Consider the following 22,303-nt stretch of genomic DNA (forward strand, 5'->3'; position numbering starts at 1 on the left):
GCACTTGGGTTTCTAATCTGCCGTCGTTTTCTTTGATTATCTGTATTTTTGATTGAAAATATTTATTATAAGCAGCGAAATAATTTCAAATGTTATTTTAGTCTAGCAGGAATTCGAGCCAAAGGCATGTTGGATGTCTAAAGATACAGTCAAGCACTAAACTTGCCATTGAAATAATTGTCATGATGGGCTAGATGAAGCTTACCATCGCTGCGTCATTAAAGGACAATGAGATCATTATAGTAATAACTTTTTTGTCTGACCTACTTTGACTCACAAGCTTTTTATGGGCTGATCTAGTTTTATCCGATACGTTGTTACCTTAATTTGGCGATTAATTGATTAATTTTCCCATAGTCCGTAATAATACGAAGTGGACCAGTTGAAACTTTTTCGGGAGCTTCCAGCGGTAACGTTTAGGGATCAAGCTCCTATTACTGAATTGACGTCACAACTACGGGTAAAGGCGGCATACGTGGCAGTTCTCTGTACCATGGCCGGTATTATTGATTGCGGAAATCCGAATAAAGTCCAGACGTAAAGGACAGAGTTCACCACCCGTTTTTTGATTGTAGGGCTAAAGAAAAACATGTAAAACCTTGCAACAATGCTACACGCACACTGCCATGTTTAAATAAAAGGTTAGTATCACTTAGTTGTATTCAATTTTAAAGAATATAAAATTTTTGGCCTCGACATGTTTGTTCTTGAATCATTTCAACTGCGCATTGACCTACACCGTAGCTAGAAGGTGGATTTTCAGAAGTGCCTCTGACCAGGACTTATACACAAAGCTAAATGGTTCATTTGAATTTCATTGTTACTCTATAAAATTCAATGTCAGTTCACTGAACAACTTGAAATATATATACAGGCGCAGAATGCCTGTTGCATGGTATTGTCATGCATGGATTAGATAAGCGCTGATTAAAAACGTTACACTTCTTGTTAGTGCCAGTTCTCAGCCTGAAAAGCGCAAACTATTTCCAAAACAATTGAATTGCATTATCCCAACTCGATTTAAACCTATACAATTGATTTTATGTACGAGTCAACGCACACGACCCAAGGCCTTTGCCAAAAAAGAATACGATAAATGTATCATTTTATAAAAAGCCGTTAGACTCGATTCTAGTAGTCTGGTACTAAAGCGAGTTGTTCTATAATGACCGTGTACTAGATGACCAAGCATATTTTTGTATATTATTTACATTAAAATGCGAATTCCTGTTATCCTCCGAGAGGTGGTCAAGTGTACCTCACGGACGCACCATTGATGTAATGCCTTACGATTCAACGTTATGTCACCTGGTTCGTTATAAAAAGTTACCAAACAAACAGCTTCTTGGCAGCGATTTTTGCGGAGGTTGACCAAATTGACTTGTTATGTGTGTTTGACAGTATAAGTGGAGGGCGTGTTCATATATTCGATAAAGCTGGTGAATCTCTTACTCTTACAAATATCAAAATCCGAACTGCTATCGATACAAATTTTCTTCTTGTAAAATCAACTCTAAAAACTCTGAGGGGTGAATACAGGAAACGTATCTGTTTTAGGCCCCCTCTGTCGATGCCTTCCCCAACGATCAGTTTGTCAGCTGTAGGAAACAGGCAGCTATTAGGATTACACAGAAGTCTATATAGTCTATTAATTAATCGGTCTCCTTCCTAAAGTGATTATTCATGGCATGTCACTGACGTAAGTGAGGTATTCTCGATAAAATACTAAATAATTTGGTTTGTACCTTAATCTGTGTCGCTAAAGGCAGCCTGGCAAGATGAAGATTACGCATTAGATGAAGAAGAATGTTACATTTTTCCGTTGCGTTATATATCTTGTAGAGATGAGCAATTATAAGAGCACCATTCCTCCTGCTTTTATTTCGAGTAAAGGCCTAGATAGGCTATTTACCACAGAATATCATTAAAAAAGTCTGACCGGATTGGAGAGATAGAGCAGAGTCAGTTTCTTCAACCTAGGTTTTGATTAGACGTGATTCAAGAACGAATTTCACCTGAAGCTGTTGGAAATCCTTTTGTGTAGAATGTTATTTATATTCATTGCCACCGGCCGCAAACTGCTTTTTAAATATAGATGAAACATAGGTGTATCTTTAAATGTCGATATGTCGCAAGTTGGTTCTGTGTAAAGGTATTCCAAAGGTATATCTGACGATTTGTAAACAAGGAAAAGCTATTGTGGCCAAAGGTGAGTGCAGCCAAGCAGATACATAAAGTGGGATTAGCTACAAGTGACAAGCGAACAAGTGACGGTAGTACAACAACCGGGCCCCTTATGTACGTCAATTCTAGCATCTCGACTGGGTTGATTTCCGCCCAAAAAAGAACAAATGACGCCTTCTTCGATAGTGCAGTCATGCGAAAAATGTTTGTTTATTCTTGAATCTGCGCTACAAAATATAAAAGGATGCATAGATATAGCGAAACGGCAACTTCAACGCTCTCTTATAGTTGTTAATCGTTGCTAAAATTATTATAATTTAAAGCTTCAACGCTATTCGAATGTATTTTAGCGTTACGGTAAAGGTAAAACAAGTTCTGAACGATGAAATATAACTATCCAAGTAAATAGCAAAGGGAGAGCCTGGCGAACGATTGTTACGCTAGATAGTTTTTTTCACCATAGTTTTCATTAGTATGACCTATGCTTACGGAAATGTATCGTCATCGTTTTTGTTCTGCTGTACACAGCCCATGGCTCTGGTTCCAGTGCGCACCATCGCTTAGAGTACTCACAGCCCAATAAGGTGATACAATTTTACGTTTTGATATGATATGAACCGTGTAAATCTGAATGCTAGTCCAACTTAAACGCGATCTGTACCTCGTTTAGCCAAGAATCACTTATCAGATCATCGTTTGGTGCGTTTAACAGAACACCCAACGGTCATTCCAGTTGTGGACGTCGATTTTTTTCTGTCAGTTTGGGGGTTTAAATTCAAGAGACCGCAGGATTTTTCTGCACACCACCCCAGCACTCGTACACCCCAGTCTCGTCGTTCCCTTGACGACTGTTTGTGTGTCTAATGCTCAGATGCTTGTAGCCGTCTCGTTCCTGTTGGATGATAGACGACTAAATAAAATGACATGTACCATTTGTCAGTTTTCCACCGAATCAACCCTTTGTTATTGGTCTTTGGGGAGCAAGAGCTGCTTCACAATCGATAGTAAAGTTGTCGCATTCTTGCGATAATGGTTATATAACCTGAAAGTCATGCTCTACGACGACCGCATTTTTTCTTTGTCCGTTCTCTAACGCTGACGCCACGCTATGATAACTACAATTACTACTTTCATCCACGGAGCTTCGACAAAATCATCTTATCTGCTCGCTGTGACAATCGACACCAATAATATTATTCTTAGTCTTCATATTCATAAATATATATTGGTTTTTCAAAAAAAGTTCTGACCACTTTTCTAGCTAAATGAATTTAAAGTCACATTTGTCATGAAATATAAATCGCATCGGGCAGGGCCATCTAAAAGCGGAGGCTTTGCATTATTAGATGTGTTAAACTTGTTGGGATGCCTCTATTCAAGTTTACGGTAGAGCGCCTTGAAAACGAGTCAAATTTTTATAAAACAAATCGTTATATTTTACAATTTTATTACGATAAAGACAAACGTGGTACCCAAACCCATAAAAGAATTGGTTCTGTTTACGGCTAAAATGCGCTATGAGAAAAAAGGTTTAAAAATGATCCTGCCGCTTTCATCCTGGAAGATTCAGTGTGAAACATGGTCCTGTTAAGATCCATCACTTACAGAAAAAGTTGATGAAATTGAAAGGTGGAGCGAGAACGATACGTGAGTAGCCGTAGCATTGCAAGAAGCAGAACATCCACCACCAAACAGTTTTAAATAATTTGAAAGAACTGGCTTCAAAAAACAGCTAGCTCTTTGGGTGCTACAAGGACTGACGCAAAAAAAATAATCATATTTCCAGCTCTACAAAAATGCAATGAAATAGAATCATTCCTGAAGCGGTTAACCACGGGTGATGAAAAATGGATTATTAATGCGCAAATGAAGAAAAATAAATGTTCTATAATTTTACTGATGTCAAAAAAGTTCATGTTGATACGTTACTGGTACTACTAGAAAAACAACGTGCATTGTAAGTTGCTGTTACTTGACTAAACGTTTGATTCGGACCTCTACTGTTGGCAACGGAGGTTAAAACAAGCCACATATTTGAAAAAATCGACCGGAAATAGTATATATGCGCACCTATCAGAGCATCATTTACTTCAATTGGTACAGAACTTCTTTAATGTTTAATTTGATTAATAGTAATAATGTTGAATTTAGTTTCAACGTATGGTTGCAAAGATCTCATATCACATGTTTTCGTCGAGAAACCATAGAAGTTTCATAGTAGTGGGATTAAAAAGCGATACAATTATATCAGTGACATTATTTTAATGTATAAGTATTGGTTTAAAATTCGGCTTCAGAAGGGTTAATACTTTTTGGACAATCCTATATATATATATATATATATATAAACAGAGCAGTTGCCAGGTAGATCAGAGATAAAATATTGGCACAATGCTACATAATGCTGTTTTTCCTGTAATGGCTGAAGCAGGCGCTAACACAGTCGACTGGAAGGTCCCTTGATGCAGAAGGTGCCTTGTCGAAGGCGGGCCGTCGTGGCACACACACGGATCAGGAACGATATTCGTCAGTCCCGAACGCTCCCGAACCCCCCACTGCTCCACCGAAACTAATGCTGTTACTTCTGTTTGAGTACTTGCAGATTAGTTCAAGGGTTGTTTTGCTAAAGTTTATTACTTTTACATAACGGTTAAATACGCGCACGCACTCTTTCTTACTTTCCACAGAGCTTACTCAGTCGGCCTCAACGACATTAGCTTCTTCGACATAAACCAGATAGTAAGCAAAGGCGATGTTTAGACCCTTGAATGAATACCGACGGTTTCAGTGCAACACCAAGTCCGCTATTACCGATGCTACTTTCGATACTGTCGACGTCGGTCGCCGCATAAAAGAGAACAGTAAGCAAACGTGCAGGATACATCCGGCACGAAATGGTATCAGGACCCATAAACGCCTCCGAAGCCAAAGATTACTAGGATACGTATTATTGTTAAGCGCCGTTATCACGGTTGTACTTAACTGACCAGAACTACCGTCGCCGCCACTACAACGGCCTTCGATACTCAAGAGCATTCTTAACAAACCGTGGAGGGGAAACGCTAAGGAGCGGAAACAACTTCTGGTACTTCCACCGTTTTGATGCCTTACTAACAACGACAAAATCCATTAGCATCGACCTTTCTTATTGGTGGCCAGCAAGGAGGCAACAGAAATGCAAAATAACAGAGCGACCGATAGCTACGCACAGAGAGACGTCAAAGAAAAGGTAATCCGCCTGCCACCTTCGCCTGTTATTTTCGGTGCCGCTCTATCGGTAGTTGATCGACAAGTTAGCAGGTTGATGAAAACCGGCTGAGCTGACCAAGGCCACACGATAAATTACACAGGCTGTTTTTCTTTATGTATGTTGTCCGTCGGCTAATACCGTTATTCATGGGTGACCGGCGCACTCCTTTATCGATACAACAACTACGGATATTTTCAGTGAATATAAAGCTTTGTGAGATATTCATTTTAAAAGCGGCTCCTAAAACTCTGCTTGAAGATCGAGGCCGCAATCAAGCGTTGTAACACAATGAATCATTACGGAGTTCGAAGGTGATCCAATCCTGAGGTCCAGTGGGGGCTTACTTGCGGGGTTTTTAGAAGCAATTATTCCTATGTAAGTTGGCTTCTAAATGTCAACTTGGGTCAGTATCTATTAGTCTGATACGTTTAAGCACTAGCTTATCAACTCCAGCGTATCGCCTAGGAGGAGATTAAATTTAGCGAGTACAAGATGCAAATTATTTTAATGTACTCATAGTCAGCTCTTCCTATATATAGATAGTAAATAGTATTCAGCTGATCGTCTTAAATCCAATATTCGTCGCAATCTATAAAGGAAGAGAAAATTGGGGGAAAAAACACCACATCAGTCCTGGGACATTTTAACACTGGCAGCAAACACCGTCTAATTCTGACTAAAAAACACTTGCCGAGCTTCGGTTCTGACTAAAGCATTGCCTTGATAATAAACGTGTTGGCATATACGGCAAGAAAAGTATTTCCACCAACGAGAGGTGCATGATTTTGTGCACTGGCGAAATCTTTAGCGTGGTTTTCGATCCTGTATTAGGTGCATTCAAGCCGCCATACCGTGTGCTTTACTTCAGACTTCGAAGTTTTACCCAATCTACGCGTTAGGCTGAAAAAGTGACTTACGTGTATATATGGAGAGTTCTTTTAGGCATCTATATCACTACAATATGCTCTTCTATTAAATTGACAACAGATAAGTCCTAAACCCTTCAAACCCGAAATGGAAAACCTATTTGTTGCAACGCGCTTAGTGTCCTTTTGGAGCGCCCTTAATGGTGCAATACGTTATTCGCGTTCTATTTAGAATAAAGCTGTTGGTTATTCTCGTTCGTTCCTAAGCATTTCTGATTTGTCTACTTATCTGTGATTTAGTTATATCTTACCTCAGAGCATATTATATACTGCTTGTTTTTACATCACTACGTTACTATGTGTAATTTTTAGACAGTGAGTTTCGCATGGTTTAAAAACACCTTCAGCTCCTATTCTGATGCATCGTTTTGGTCGTATACGCATATGCTATAGGTGTTCACATACAGTTTAGACGTTCTGAGATTATAGTCTTTATAGGCAACAGATAAACTTATGAATAAAACTATTTTAATCATCGCCTTTTAAGATTATATATATTGTTATCAACAGAAGGCTAAATTAATGATTGCTGTTAATTTTCGCACCGACAATAAGATCAGCTCAAATATAAAAGAAAACAAAAATGTAACACACGCACATATCTGATCTGAAGCTATTCGTAAGCTTCATTGTAAGTTCTCATTCAATATATGATCTTGTATCAAAATTTCTTGACAAAAATAATAGTCAGCGGTTGACGAGCTATTTTGTTGTGAAGTTTAAAGCTACTTTCTTCAACGACAATACCGGAGTGTTTACGGGGAAGCTGCCAATTTGTAGCAAATAGTTTCATCCGTTAACGTTGAAACGGAATACAGAATAAAACTAGGTAAAACAAAAACGAATTAGCAAGTCTTATTTTTGAATTGGAAGACTGAGTGTAGTGATTACTTGTCTTAAACTTCCGTCATGAGGTAGTCGCTTACCTATATACATGGCGTGATGACAAGTTCATAAAAGTCCACCTAGAGTTGGATAGTTGCCTAAAAATTAGCAGGTTGAACCTAAAAGCCAAAAATTAGCCCATATTTCAAACTTACGGATTAGTTATTAATTAATTAACTAATGGTTAGTTAGCACTACCTTATATAAGTGAACGTTTCCAAACCGATTTTGGTTTTTGTAGATTTTCTGGGCCATCCGTTCGCTTTTTTGCTTCGCCTTATGCTTATACGACAATTTGACCCTTTTTATAATGGCTTAATAACAATATACGATACTGTCAACGATTTATAATATGAAACTTAGCAACCATATGAACTTATTCTCGTTTTTCTTCACTCCGTATATATCTACTGTTAGATCCAGCCCTAGATGTACAAAGCTGAGTCAACAAATTCTGATAATAGCGGAACAGAAATGATTACTAGATTGATAGAGCAAAAACATGTTCCTGGCCAAGTAATCTTCTGTCAAAGCAAATTTAACCATTGATTGCAGTCTAGAAACTAATGCTGCTTCGCAACCAAATTACATATCTAAGAAGCGGTTTAAATACGGAAATAATTTAAAATTTCCTTATAGGAGTAACACTCGGGATTTACTTTCTGTAAATAAAACAAACAGAACTGGAATAGCGATAAAAATGGTAGTTCACAAATTAAAAGTCTGTTTTCGAGTTGACAGCTACGTCCAGTAACTCTTGAGAACAATTACAAATTCCTTTGCTATCTAATTTTAGATCAGACTTAGCGGTATGCGAGTGTATAGATTACGTATACTGAAAGTGTTCATCACCTTCAAAGCAAATGTTTTAATGCTCTATGCGGCAGTCTATCGGTTACTCGAACGATAGATGTTGGAAACGAACATATTATTACACAAAGTCGATTGATTATCAGCGATTTAAGCTAATTAAATCCGAATTTTATCTATTGTTTTATTTTATCTATTGCTATATTTACGTAGCGAATGTTTTTCTTCAGCACCTAGTGCTTGCGTTGTAGTATTGACGATGCATCAAGGTATCGAGTTGTCATGAATGTAATCTGAACTTAACATTTTTAGAAACAAGTATATGGAGGTATTAAGGCGAGAGAACAATGACTAATTCGTAATAAGTGACGCCTAAATTATATTCAACTTCACAAATATCTAGCATCAAGTGCTATGCTATGAAAATAATTTACGCCATACAAATAGGCCTAGTTTATGTAAACATTTCTAATTTGCCACTGTTAATGTCATAGCCATCGGGAGACCAATGTTGAAACTGTTTTACTTATAAGGGCGCACTTATTATCGTGAACCTTTGTCTCAGCAAACATTACCGAACGAGATGCCAAATCAATATCATATACTAAAATATCATCAGCAGGGATTGCGTTTGAATAGAATGTAGAAATAGGCTCTCCGTTTGAACATGCCAATGATCAAATCGAGTTAGTTTAGTGTTTTTTTCGTATAACTATTGCGATTGTCGAGCTCGAGAAGTGTTGCTAGTCAAGCCCTCAGACCGCCACAGAAGTTGAAAATGACAAAAGATTGTCATTTTGTACTGAATAAATTGTAACGTCGATACCAAAGTAGCAACCATAGTGTATCAACACTGCACGCAAAGGGATGCTATAATAGAGTTCAAAATAACTACAAAACGGATGTTGATGTCTATTATAAAATTTGTTTACGCGTTACAAAGTACACCGAATATTTCTAATTTATTCTCGGTGTCTGATTGCTAGACATGTGCCACGTCGCAAGCTTAATTGCGAAGAATGATTTTAATGACAACATATTCTGCCTGATCAACCGGCTTTTTTGACCTGTCGGGTAGTATTTCAATGCCTGAATTTGTTTAGATTTACAGAGTACTTTTCATGATTTTCACGCGTTTGCACGTGAATATCGCACAAAAATATATGGGTTACTATATTATAGTTAGTTTATTCTCTTTCGAATTTTGTTTACAGAAGCGGAATACAAAGCGACAAAGCCAAAGCATAAGGCGATTATTGAGGCCATAGAGATACTCGCGAAAAACAAATACGAAGCCACACTGTTGCAATTCGCAACCTTGGTTTGCTATCAGCCTCGATTCAAAGGATAAACATGATTCCTTCAAGCGGTAAATCGAAGAAGGATTCGTTATTCGGGAACATAGTAGACTTTTACTGACTGTTTGATTTATGTTGAACCCTAATATTCGACCTAAGATTCTGCAGCAGCAGAATTATGTCCATAGAAGCCTCTAGTAGCAGTATATTTCGATAGGATCCTCCGCCGATATTGACTCATAGCGTGCTTCTCCAAATCGCTTCTTCCAGTGCATGCAGCCTTTCAAATTCTAGCTTTAAGGACTGTTGTTCGCCAAAAGACGCCTATTGATCGTTTTTGGTTGCGTGTTATATGAATGCCTTCCACTCAATATAAATCGTGAGACGGCATACTACATGATCGGAAACTGATGCTATCAGGTGGTTTTTTCGTCCTGGCTTCAAAAAGAGGCAGCCGCAACCTCATTCGCGAAGCCATCAGAACCATCCTTCATGGAGCTGCCAACGCTTTTCAGAAAGCTGAGCAATGTAAGGTGAGATTTATAGCTGAAAAAATTGATAAATCTTCATCAGGTGGCAGTAACCACAGGGAATCTTACGCTATCAGCCTTTGCTCTACATAAATAGTAACTTTCAAAAAACAAAAGTTCAAATTTTGTACTTAAAACGCACCAAGCGATTTCCATCCAAGTCACCCTAACAGATTGAGCATTATTACTCGCGTACACGACGCTACGGTCTCCGATTTGCTATTTGCATTCAAATACACTTGTATTTCTCATGATGATTGGATCATTTTATAATTTTTTGTTAGCTGTGCATTACCAAAATATCAAGTACTATAAGCCATATATATTATAGTTGCGTAATGATATTTTCAATAAAATACCTGCGGCGTGATAGTTACTAGTCAGTATCGAGTTTAAATCTAGTCCCGCAAAAGCTCCAAGACTTATTCGAAAACATCTATCGCATGCATTCCATCATTCTTTCTTGCTTGGTACATATTTGATGGAACAAATCAGCAAGTAATGATATCGATTAACAATTAGTCTGAATGCGCGTGAGCCTCAACTCATTCTATTTCGTCCATCTGCACCTTTCTTTCTCATAAATGGGACGTGCGTTTTGCGCCCAACCCTTGTTATCGTTATACTCATTATTATTTATTTATTTATTTATAACTATATAGCACAAGTGTAGGATTCGATACATTAATGTTTTTAGGTCTATAGTTAAAGTCTCATAAGCGCCATAAAGCTCATAAAGCGCCAACACACTCTTCATGCGAATGAATGAATTCGAGCTCATTCGTAAAGTCACCTCCAATAATTTGGGGTATTCGTTTGGAACGGAAATCCAACAGCTGTAACTCGGAGCAGATAATGCACAAATTATACACCAAGGGTCACGATAAACCAGAGTAATTAATTAACTAAATAACTGAAGTAAGGGTATTTGCCTAAGAGTTTACAAGCAATACGCTTAACGCAAATCGCTAGCTCTCTCATAGCATTTGTCGTTCCTATTTTTATTCTACAGTGTGTCCAGGCATATTCAACAATAACCACCTATTTATGGCCGAAGTCCTCATAGATATGGGCAAGAAAACCGAGGCCCAATAGTACATCAAGAAGTGCCTTGTCTTCTCGGAAGGCGAAAGGACAGATAGGCAGAGCCTGGACAATGTTGAAAAGGCCAGGAAGCTTTCCAAGAAAATTGGGCTTAAACTTCAACTGAAATTCAATATTAGAATTAGAAGTGTATTCATTTTAATAATGTGCACAGAAGAGCATTGATACGAGAACTTTGGATTGTTCAAGAGGAAAAAGTGGGCGCTTACGTTGCTCTATTTAATGTCACCGAGACTATAGACCTATGCGTAGATATATCTTTATTAGTGAAAAAGACTTTTCTGTAGGGCACTACAAACTATAAAAAGACTAGCTCTGTCAAATATTCAAAACGCTATTACGGACATTGCGATAATACTGTTTAACTAATTAAAAAAAAACAGCGACATTTTCTACAAAATACTAAGAGACAATTATGTAGAACACGTAAGACGGTAATAGCCGTAGTAGGACTGGCTTTTCCTTATTAATTTGATACTGGTTGGTTAGACATCTCTACAATTCTTACGGGCGCTTTACAGGTGAAATACTAGTCGAGACCACACGACTGCATTGCCACAGTCCAATAACGCATCTATTTATCGACTAACCCCCGAGTAATTCCACTGGAGTTAGGGGTTGTACTCAATAAGGCAAAAATGTAGAACGAACGTAAGGATAAAGTATGAATAAAAATGTTCTTATTAAAAAATTGCAACAGTGTACTTATCTAAATTAACATGTTATATATAGCGTATCGCATGTAAAATGGCCCCTTTTTGGCCTTATAAACTGAGCAGTGTTTGAGACAGAAGATCATCTTTGTTACCTATTTCCATTTAGTCTTTTTATTCTGACCATTTGAAACGCTATGGATAATACGATCTCGAGGACTTCGTTGTCGTTGCGTTGTGCGTCGTTGTATTACCCATTGCCATTGACTATTTTCCTTACTTTAAACATGTAAGTGCTGTACTATTATCGTATATTCATATGACGTTACAGATTTCTATATCATCGCTTTAAAAAGTCGTAATTTATACACAGTTACCTGTGAGTTGTATAATTTGTGACAGAGGTGCAACGAAGCGACATAAAAAATAGCGTTTGCTAACTTCCGATAAAATATCTTAAAGTTATAATTTTCTCTAGTCGAGCAGCCTGCACGTTTCTAGTCCTCGACAAGCCGATCACATTTAGACCCCTAAATGAACGTCTAAGGGCTATCGGCAGTAGGCACGTTTCAGCAGGGTCAAAGGCATCACTTTTAACGTACGAGCGGATAATTTCGAAAAACCTGATTCTATATCATTTGACGATCAATTTCAGCTAATGGCCAAGCTGCAAAGATGTATTTCAATAATCGATAGAAAAACGCTTTTTGTCTTAAATCATCGAGATGTGCGTTTGGACATAAGTTCAATCTGTATTCTTCCATATGGAAAGTTAACGTTTGGAAAGCTTAAAATATCATAAAGCGTTTATAAAGCAACGACACTAACTAGAGATATTTTCCAGTATAACTTTGTGGCATAGACAGCTCTTTGAGCACTTATAGTGACAGGCCATCGGTAACTGTAGGTCAATAAAAAACGATATCTGTATGACCAGGTTCGGCAACCAGATCGTGGCACTCGCCCATAAGATACGGTAAGGTCGTCTTACTCTGCTCAATAAAAACGCCAAGTTAATCCAAGGAGTCTACGATAAATTTAGTTATAACAATAACTAAATTTATCGTAAACTCCTTGCATAGTAACAACTTACTAGTGCTAACTTAGCCGTAGTCAAGTAGCACGAGGCGTCGAAAGACCGCCACACACGGGCGGAAAGCCAATGGCATGGGGCGGGTGCATTAGCCTCTGTTGTCCTCGAAAAGCGAAGGTGGAAAAAACAATAACGAGAGAATATACAGCGGGAAACTGCCACATTCGTAGTAGAATTCTGTAAGGGTCTCACTCGTTGTTCGCTTATCGTAAGCGAACTATGGCAGCGAGGTAACCTCCAGAGCAAAAAGTGTTCTATATGTCAATAAATCCACGCAAAGATTCGCTCCTGAAAAATACAAAGTTTAATAGACAAATTTGCGTAACGATATCATAACACAAGATATGTTTGGTGGAAAAATTTATTTGCGTGACGACAACTCGACCTCACAATGCTATTTTATTTTTTCCCCAGATTGGCAAACTTGATCGACCGGCCCCGCCTGGTTCGGTGGCTGGCGTTGGTGACTTGCAGGTCATTAGTCGCGCAGTGCTGTTATGTGGTATGCTATGTATTAAATGTACCGAAAAAACCGCTATTACGGCGGCTGACGAAGGCGTAAAAGGTCGTTGAAGTGTCTCTCAGTAATCATCATAGAGTTCTGTAGCCAGTGTGTCATCTGCAAGTGCATCGTAATCGTCACCATCGTCTGCTTCGTCTCGATCAAAAAGCAAGCCTCAGACCACAATAGAGGAAAGCGCCTTTTGTTGTTACTATATATATATATATATACTATATTTTATAATTTTATTCAATTCATCGAAGAGCGAGAGATAGTAACAAGTAATAACAATTACTTAGGGCCCTTCACTGAGCTGAAATTCGCAGTAGCACCAATTTTATTCGACTAGCGATAAAAGCTCCTATAATGAGTCAAACACTTAATACTCAAGGTTATTAGAAATACATTGTATTACAAGTTTGTGACCCGTTTTACAAAAGAAAAAGAATCTAGGCTATTAGGATTTAAAGTAGACGCGATTTCCAGGATGAGATTCTTAAATAACTAGCGAATTAACGGAACTAGTTAAAACAAATCAATTATACCTCATGCCAGAAGCAGTTCATTAGTTTATAATCAAAATGAGCTAATCTAATATGATATATTCCCTATGACTCTTAACAGATTTGCGTGCTAATCCTAAAAACACGTTGTGATGTAGGTTCAAACCCTGGCTCAGACACATCGTTTTCTGCTGGGAGATAGCCGGCAGTAGATGGAATGCCTAATGAGCAATACCGAAAAAAAAAAAGACAGTAAAATTCGAAACTACTAGAAGACTACTCTGCTATAGCGTGCTTAGATTTGTTTCTGAATATTTTTTAATGACAAACTATTTGCTCCTGTTAAGGAAATAATTGACTGTGAATTAAGACTTCGATTTGTGTATGTCCCAATTAATTTTATAGATGTGCGGACTCAATACGACGCTCAATCATAAACCTTCGCTTCGTCGTTCTAACATCTTAAATTTCCCGCCATTGGACCGACCGTGTTCTGCGTGTTGACCGATATATTTATATAGACGCATACACACACACAGACACACAAACACACACGCAACAACCATCTGTTTGCAGCCTACAACAAGTTTTAACGTTCAAATCCAGCTGGTAATGTAGTGACCAGAACAATTAATGCACGTAGTTCATTTTGTTTCCTTTACAAGCTCAGCAGCTGTCATAATGTCGGTGAGTGTTTACGGATAAATAAAGGAATGCATTCAAAGAGTTCATGTGCAACATTTGAAATAAAGAGAAGCTCGCCTCTTCGTGCTGGGAACTGCGACATTTTATATGATTCTCTTACGTGTGAATTAAGAATGCAATAATCTTTCACCATAAATACTTCAACCTTCGACTGCATTTACACTATTATATGTTTCAGTTATTTTTTTTATTGTTTCAAATATATTTCACATTGAAGGCAAGTGCATGGAAGCAGTATGACACGACTCACGTTTTGTTTCAACACACTGATATAACACAAGGCAATGAACGTCTATGAATAATTGAATCCAGATAACTCGACTAACATCGACGCATTCTGTATCAATATTGAGAAGACACCGTTGAAATCATTGTTCCTCAATAAATGGTTCTCAATAAATTGTTGTTGTATTTGCAAATCCTGACATATACTGATTGTTATGTTCGCTGATCCAACTTTAATTCCAAGATAATTCGTTTTTATCATCTCTAACAATTACTCATTTTCTATTGTTGCACCTTTGGAGTAGCATTTCCTAGAATGTTACACAGAGTTCACCACAAAAAAATAACACCTTATTTCTGAGAGCGTCACAAAAAAACCTAACCTTAACAATTTCTAACCTTAAGAACAGTTTCAAGCCTAAACACATCAGCAGAAAATTTAATTGGACACTTTAATACAGTGTACACGACCGTATTTGCGACTGTTTATTTAAGCGTGTTTAACGTTTTGTAGGATATATTTTTCGAAAGAAGAGGCATCGTAAAAATGTCTATAATTCAATATGGTTAGCTTAACATAATAATATTGAACTAATCTATTATTTGCAGGACGCGCATTTTCCAATCGACATTTCCGTCAACAAATTGCTCGGTAGGTATGTCTTATTGCAAGTAATAGTCTAACGAAAGGTCGTTAAAGGATCACTTGGTTAATAAATGGTCATCGAAAAAATCAGTTGGGTGCAAACGTTGTGCGTATAGTACATTTTATGGAGTCACCTCAGTTGATAATGCCATTGTGTTCAATGCTGGTTGACCACAGAATGGCTTGTGAGTCGTCGACATTGCTCAAAGGATTGGCAGAAAAATCTCGTGCCGGTAAGGGAAAAAATTAATATAGCTATTCAAGACATGCCAGAACTTGACGAAGTTCGTGAACTTCTATCCGGATCATGTAAGTTTTTGGTGAACTGGAGTGAGTACGTAGCTCTAGATATATAGAGGAATCCACACGGTGTGAAATTAGTCCGAACAACATTGATAAAGACTTTATCATAATGTTTAGCTGATGAAAAAAATGGTGCTGTCGACTTGAAGACATTCTTATGTTAAAATATTTTTTATCAAAGTATTTTTGGTGCTTTTGTGAATACTGTTATAGTTATTAACTACTTCAACTGTCAACGATTGGTGGAAATTCTTAAGGAAACCGAAAAGGATACTAAAAATTTTTTTGGATGCTATTCGTCGCAGAGGATGAAAGACTGGCTTGAGGTTATTCGGCTATATAAGGTAATATGACTATGATATATTTTGTACTTCAATAGTTTTCTAATTACCATCCTCAATAGCCATTTTTTTAGGGATGTTTTTCTAAAGATCCAAGTGTAGGTTAAAGTAACGACTAAATCTAGGTAAAAAACAGATGTTATCAAAGCCATATAAATAGATTATATTAATATTATTAGCAAGCATAAGCACTCGAAAGGTTAATATGATAATACTAAATTAACGAACTAACGCTCGTGGGATGTATAAGTATCGCATGGCAAATTTACTTATGTTTTGTGCAACAGGTTGACAATGTGTACCTTGCTGACGCAGCCCAGCAGTTAACGCGCACGATAAATTATGAGATTCCATCTATGAAACGACAGATCAATAAAAACCGTCAACTTCAGGAAGAAAGCGTTAGCAAAGAAGAGGCCTACCTCAAAAGCAGCGCTGAGGTACGGACACAGTTTGAACGAGAGTGCCAGAAGCTCGGAATTAAGGTACGTACTGATTTCAAGTGCGTTTGCAAAGCATATGTGGGGAAAAAGACCAATACTTCAAACAAAATCTAATATGCTGCTCGCATTTTCCATTTCCGAATAGGGCGTGCATGTTAAGTCGGAGCTGCTGTCGCTCTTAAAGGAACTGCCTGGGGTTTTTGATGATGTTGCGAACAGTGTGGCGGAACTTAAACCAGCTATAGATTTTTACCGGGCCTTTATCAACTTCACCCTAGGACACAATCTTCCAGATGCCGAATTTCTCCCTCTTACACACTACATCCTAAAAAAAGGTGAAGAATCATTCATCGCAAGATCAGATATGACAATCAAAGTCGCAAATTGAATCAATGCCAGTTTAGTATACTTTTGCGCTAGCAGTACTGTTCGATTGCTATCTGTGTACTAGGGAACACAACGACATACGAATGGCGAAGCGGGCGTGTGCCCGATGTTGTTGCTGAGCGGCGTCCGTCATCACCAGTTAACATAGAAACAGCTTCTGATGAACAGATTAATTTTGGAGATTCTGCCGCCGATGAAGCTATTTCGCTTGAAAGCACCTCACAATCAAATGGCGATTTTGTTCATCTTGATCAGATCGATTTTGGAGCCGACGGTGACGATAACATTTCGTGGGATATCGCTATTCAGGATGACGGCTCAGGAAGTAATGAAGCCGCAAATGGAGGCATTTCAGGTGGGCCTTTTTGTCCCTGTGAGCGGAAAGCTATACGTAAACCTCAAAAATAAATTGTCCAGCATTTACTGGGTTTCATGTGTGTACATAGAAATTGGATTTTAGTGAAATTAGTGATTAGAATGCATGTTAGAAATGCAGTAACCATGAAGGAGAATTTATATATCGATGAGAGTCTAGTGGTCGTAAATGACTATTCTCTTCTTTGTTTTTTTAACGATAAATGAGTTATCAATTATTTCATTTTACTTCTAATAGAAATTCAGTAACTATTCATGGTGATGGGCTGCTGTTTTCAGGTAGCGATGAGGGAGGCGCGGACGTAGCGCAGGGAATAGATGCACTCTCTGTTCTACACAATCCTACTACACGGGAAATGTTTCTTAATGAACTGCGAGAAATCGAGTGTTTTCTGACACAGCGTCTTGAAGAAATGTTAATCGAAGGTACGGGTTTGTTGCCACTTTTTTTCCCACGTGCATAGTATCTAGCTCGAAATTTGACGACAACTTGATTTCAACAACGTTATTCAGCATTTAGTTCCATCGCAAAATAAACAATGCTGATATCGTCAGTCTCCGAAGCAGATAATAAATATGCTTGATTTATTAAAACTCTAATCATATGATTATTTGAGTCTTTTTGCCTTGATCCCGTCACTCTTCAAAGGTGATGTATTACTAGTGAGCATCATGCAGAAGGCTACAGAAGCCATACAGAGCCAGAGCGTTGCCTCGGTTCACGCTATGGTGGAACGCGTAAAGGCGCTTCTCGGGTCGCTTACCAGCCACAAGATGCTTCACCTCTACCAATTGCATTCGTCACCAAAATACGTTGATCGTTTGGTATGATATTATGTTTAGCTAGAATTTCATCATAGCGAAATGTGTTAGTTAATAACCATAGTTTTTTTAGATGAGTTCGCTCAATACGTTCGTATCTTCTTCAGCGGCAACGTATTAATATACTAGAAGATAGCTCGTTGGAATACTTTTGCCGTCTACCGTTGACAACATGGATGGGTAATAATAATAAAGGGTAGGCTACAGTGTTTGGAGAGGCTTCGAGCTAATAAAGATGTTCAGTTATCTGTATATTCTTGAGTTCGGCAGGTGGAGCAACTGGAACACAAGCTGTATCTTACCGATAAGTATATTCAGAGCAGGGACGCCGTTATTGCACGACGTCAAGAAGCCCGGACGGACCAAGCCAAGTAAGTTGTTCTTGTCTCTACTGTACCTTATTGTAGACCATTGAAGTGTTGATATAACAATTAGTAGTTCTAATTTTTTTTTTTTATAAAAACAAGCTGTATATAATTTCCTGTGCCTTGTAGGCTTGAGCCCCAGCTGGAGGTGATCGCAAAAAAGGCCAAGGTTCTTCGCGGTCAGATCGAACAGGAGATCTCGAACAAATACCAAGGTCGGCCAGTTAACTTGATAGGAATCAACTTCTAAAAGAAAACAAGTGTTCTACTTTTAATATATCGTTCTCTTTGTTAACTCAGTTACAATTTGCTGCCGATTCTTAAACTACGAAACTACATTTTTCAAATTTACTTGCCGTAATTGCATTTTCAAGGGGGATGACTGTGAAAGCCTGCTTATAGTTCTCGGATGTAGTACATAAGAGCAAACTAAGTAGCAATGCTTCCATGGGCTTGGTGTAAAAACTGAGAAAGTGCTGGATTTGTAAAGATACACTAAATATTTAGAATAAACGTTGTTTCGTTTACTGTATCCCGTTTGTCTTTGTTGGATGTCTTACTACCTACAGTATTTATTCTGTGCAGGTCAAAAGTGCATACTCTGTTCAATGTAGTCCTGAATAAATGCCGTTAACTACATGCGTGACCGTTACGTGCGTGCGTGCTGTAATAAACGTTGCATTATTAAGTTTAGTAATCTTTACATAAACTGTAGTTTCAAATGTATTTCTGGCCTTTTCAGATGCCGCTTAACTAACTTGAGTATTCATCTTTATTTAAACACAGTATGTGTATTTTCTGGCTACTGGCTCTTAGTTGATGCGATGTAGGTATGGAGCAAAATGAAGTGTGGTTCTTCAGTTGTTTGACATTACTTTAATCTAGAGTATGGTCTAGTCGTCACGACAAAGAGAGCTTACATCACTTCTAGTTCTTACTCAATTGTAATGCAAATACAAATGATCCGATAACCGTGAGAGAAATCTCTGACGTCGAATAGGAGTTTACTTGAATGTTCATATAAAGCTTGATAAGATGGAAGTCAAAACTAATATATTCGATGAAAGCTATAGCGTATTGAGTTAAACAGAAATTTAGAGCAACGGTATGCTAAATAAATGTACGACGTACATCGTATAATAATAATAATAATTATTATTATTACCACAGGTCTATTTACACGAAAAGTGAAAGACTGCGTTAACTGTATAACTTGTTCGATCGTGCAAAAAAAAAACTCAAAATTTAAGACACATGGAAAATACAAATGCCCTCATCTAATTTACTTATTATTACTTTTTTATTATTAGTTTTTAAGTTTTGTTCTATGGATGGAAGAGTTCGAGATACTATCGGTCAACAAAACAAATAGTTTTAGATTTCTCCTTCATTTGAATGCGCTGTAACGTATATGAGTGCGTTACCAGAGATTCGGTAAGAAAAATAAGATTTTTTTACTTCTAAGTGATTTAATCCGAACCAGTAGAGTTATTGCTCCTGAAAAAAGACAATTATCCCTAAAAAGCCAATCGCCACGTTTCTATATTCACTACACTTCTACAAGAAATCTTATTTTCGCTATATGCAGGCTTAACGGTTCCGTATTCGGCTGCTAGATAGAGACAGGCGTTGGCTGCGATGAGTATTCGCTGATACTTTAACACTTCACTAACATCCATTTCGGAGTCTCAATCTGCTCCTATTGTCTCGGGGTGCTGGGAAGCTTTCTTGAGCAATCTATTTAGAAAATTACTCTTAGGCACAATAGACTTACACGCATTAATTGTTCAGTTTTCGTAGCGAACGACATTAGCCAAAGTTGGCGCGTTATTATAGTGGTCATGATTATTTAGAACTTACTTCAAATGTCTATGCGCCAAATAGTACTGGACAGTTTTGCTACCTGTAATGTATGCAAGATGCTAGACTACAGTTTACATGCATTTTGTTATTCTTTACAGAGTAGTCGAGTGAGCTTACTGAAGCTGTCTATTCCAACCAGGCTTCAAGATTTTTATAGGTCTAAGGTAAGATATGCGATGAATAGGTAAATGACTGAATCACAGCAAGGATTCTGTAATATTAACCCATCTGCACATCTCCTTAATACTATTTTTCTAGGGACTTCGTTACTGCCAGAGTGCGTACGGGGGTTTGTACAGCATCGCCAATAGTTGTCAAGGAAAGGTGTTTGCTACAGGTTATCCTACGGCCCAATGGATCAGCATTACTTCTCCATGAAGGAACAATGTGTTCGACAGAATCAATCATCTTTGGCAGTCCTTGTCAAGCTTTCTCCAAGCCAAGTATAAGCAGCGAACGGATAAGCGGACTGACAAATCACCAATTGAGCCGTTAGCTTCATCTGCTCCTGCTTAATATTTAGGACAGCTATTCATGACGGTGCCATTCTATAATAACTATTCGTGCGATTTTTGCTAAGAGGCCTGCATTGTACAGCTTCGAAAACGAAGACGACAATACCATCACTCAACATAACCGTATGACCGCCAGAGCGAACAAATGGAAACAAGAAGGACAGGAGCGAATGATCCGGTCGGAGTGCTGTGCTTTCTCACCACATGTCTACCTTGCAGTTGCCTAAACCACAACACCGAATGCACGCGGACACATTTCACAGCTCAACAGGACATCGATCGTTATTATTATAAGTGGAACCCTCCCGAAGGATGCATTGTCCTAAAGGGTTACCACTACTAGTTGGAATAGTCATCGAAGAGGCATAAGTGAGGCTGTCGACGACACTTCGTCGAGGCGAGGTACCTGTATAGATGTATAATGGTCAACGTAGTAGGCTAACGGTGTCACAAAATCATTCTGCAGCTGTGAAGCGTATATGTGCGCGTGCGTGTCCCTGTATTGCTACGGGTCTTTCTATAGTTGTACTATATATAACGTTTCTGGTAACCGATAAACGAGCACCTCAATGAGGTAACTGGGAGTTGAACCGGTGACACGGCCTCAACTGCGATTGACATCGATCGTTGTTGTCATTTCAAATTTCGACCACCATTATCGCCACCACCTCGGCATCGCACCGTGTCAAGCCATCAAAACTGCTCAGTTTAGGTCCAGGTTTGAAACCAAGAGCTCGTAGCCCGTCGTCCTAAGCATTGCAGCTTATAGCCACACCATCTGCCGAACGGTGGTGGATCGTTGACGTTGTGACCAAGCGGGTTAAATGAATGGAAAAAAGAAGAAATAACGTAGAGCTGGCCTATGTTCGTCTAGATCAGAAGTTATATAACCTTGAGCAGACGGACACGTACACACACGCGGCAGCGAACCGCAGACTGTCACAGAACAGAACTGGCTAGCCCATCGACAATGATACAGATGGCTTGTCCGTCGCAGGCCAGCCACAGCAGTAACACTCATCGTCGTGTTGAAGGCACAAAGGTGGTAAATCACTGTGAGGTGGACTGTTACGGGCTACGACAACGTTCGTCGAAAGGGAGCGCATCAATGACACAGCAATAGCTCGGTTTAGCAGCAGCATCGTGCTGCGTCTACTGTGGCCGCGGGCTACACAGAAACACAGGAGTCGCGTCTCCGCCTGTCGAAGCATAGAATAGTACCAGTGAGTTGTCGCATCGAATACAAGGGCACGAGAAGCGACAGACACAAAATATTCGAATCGTTGATCGGACACAACGAAACGAATGAGCGACGACGTCCCGGCAGACCCGATCCTGCTGCCGCTGCTTGGAGTGGACAGCGTCACTGCTACATGCACGATGCTGCAGAAGACACCGCAGATGTTACAGACCATTTGATTGTCGATTAAGTGAAGTGAACCGGCGCACTGCTGATCAGTAGCAGGCGCTCAAGGGAGGCGCCAAGTCCAACAGGAACGCATCAAACCGACGGTAGAACAGAATGCAGAGACAGGAGAGAAAGGCTACGGGGAGGTTAAGGTTCTGTAGAACGAC

General features: G+C 38.8%; 1 protein-coding gene and 1 long non-coding RNA gene across 7 annotated transcripts; both read left to right on the top strand.

Annotated features, from left to right (window-relative positions):
- Window positions 1-647: 647 nt before the first annotated feature.
- Window positions 648-6,566, top strand: LOC147757057 (uncharacterized). The gene is made up of 2 exons (XR_015325181.1): window positions 648-1,699; window positions 4,616-6,566. It is a non-coding gene; the product is annotated as an uncharacterized LOC147757057 (long non-coding RNA).
- A 7,569-nt stretch (window positions 6,567-14,135) lies between these two features.
- On the top strand, window positions 14,136-18,882 carry LOC111247855 (CDK5 regulatory subunit-associated protein 3). Of its 6 annotated transcripts, none has more exons than XM_022799322.2 (11): window positions 14,136-14,425; window positions 15,278-15,320; window positions 15,492-15,623; window positions 15,831-15,961; window positions 16,246-16,443; window positions 16,547-16,736; window positions 16,853-17,143; window positions 17,443-17,589; window positions 17,813-17,988; window positions 18,248-18,356; window positions 18,480-18,882. In XM_022799322.2, exons 1-11 carry the CDS (start codon window positions 14,372-14,374, stop codon window positions 18,500-18,502), a joined length of 1,494 nt encoding a protein of 497 aa, XP_022655057.1. In that variant the 5' UTR covers window positions 14,136-14,371; the 3' UTR covers window positions 18,503-18,882. The 6 variants fall into 6 exon arrangements, with proteins under 6 accessions (XP_022655057.1, XP_022655061.1, XP_022655058.1 ...); XM_022799321.2 differs by having other exon boundaries at window positions 14,143-14,425; window positions 18,256-18,356; XM_022799324.2 differs by having other exon boundaries at window positions 14,144-14,425; window positions 15,278-15,324; window positions 18,256-18,356.
- Window positions 18,883-22,303: the final 3,421 nt, after the last annotated feature.

The sequence above is a fragment of the Varroa destructor genome, unplaced genomic scaffold (genome assembly GCF_002443255.2).
Source record: "Varroa destructor unplaced genomic scaffold, Vdes_3.0 BEIS01000003.1, whole genome shotgun sequence".
NCBI lineage: Eukaryota > Metazoa > Arthropoda > Arachnida > Mesostigmata > Varroidae > Varroa > Varroa destructor.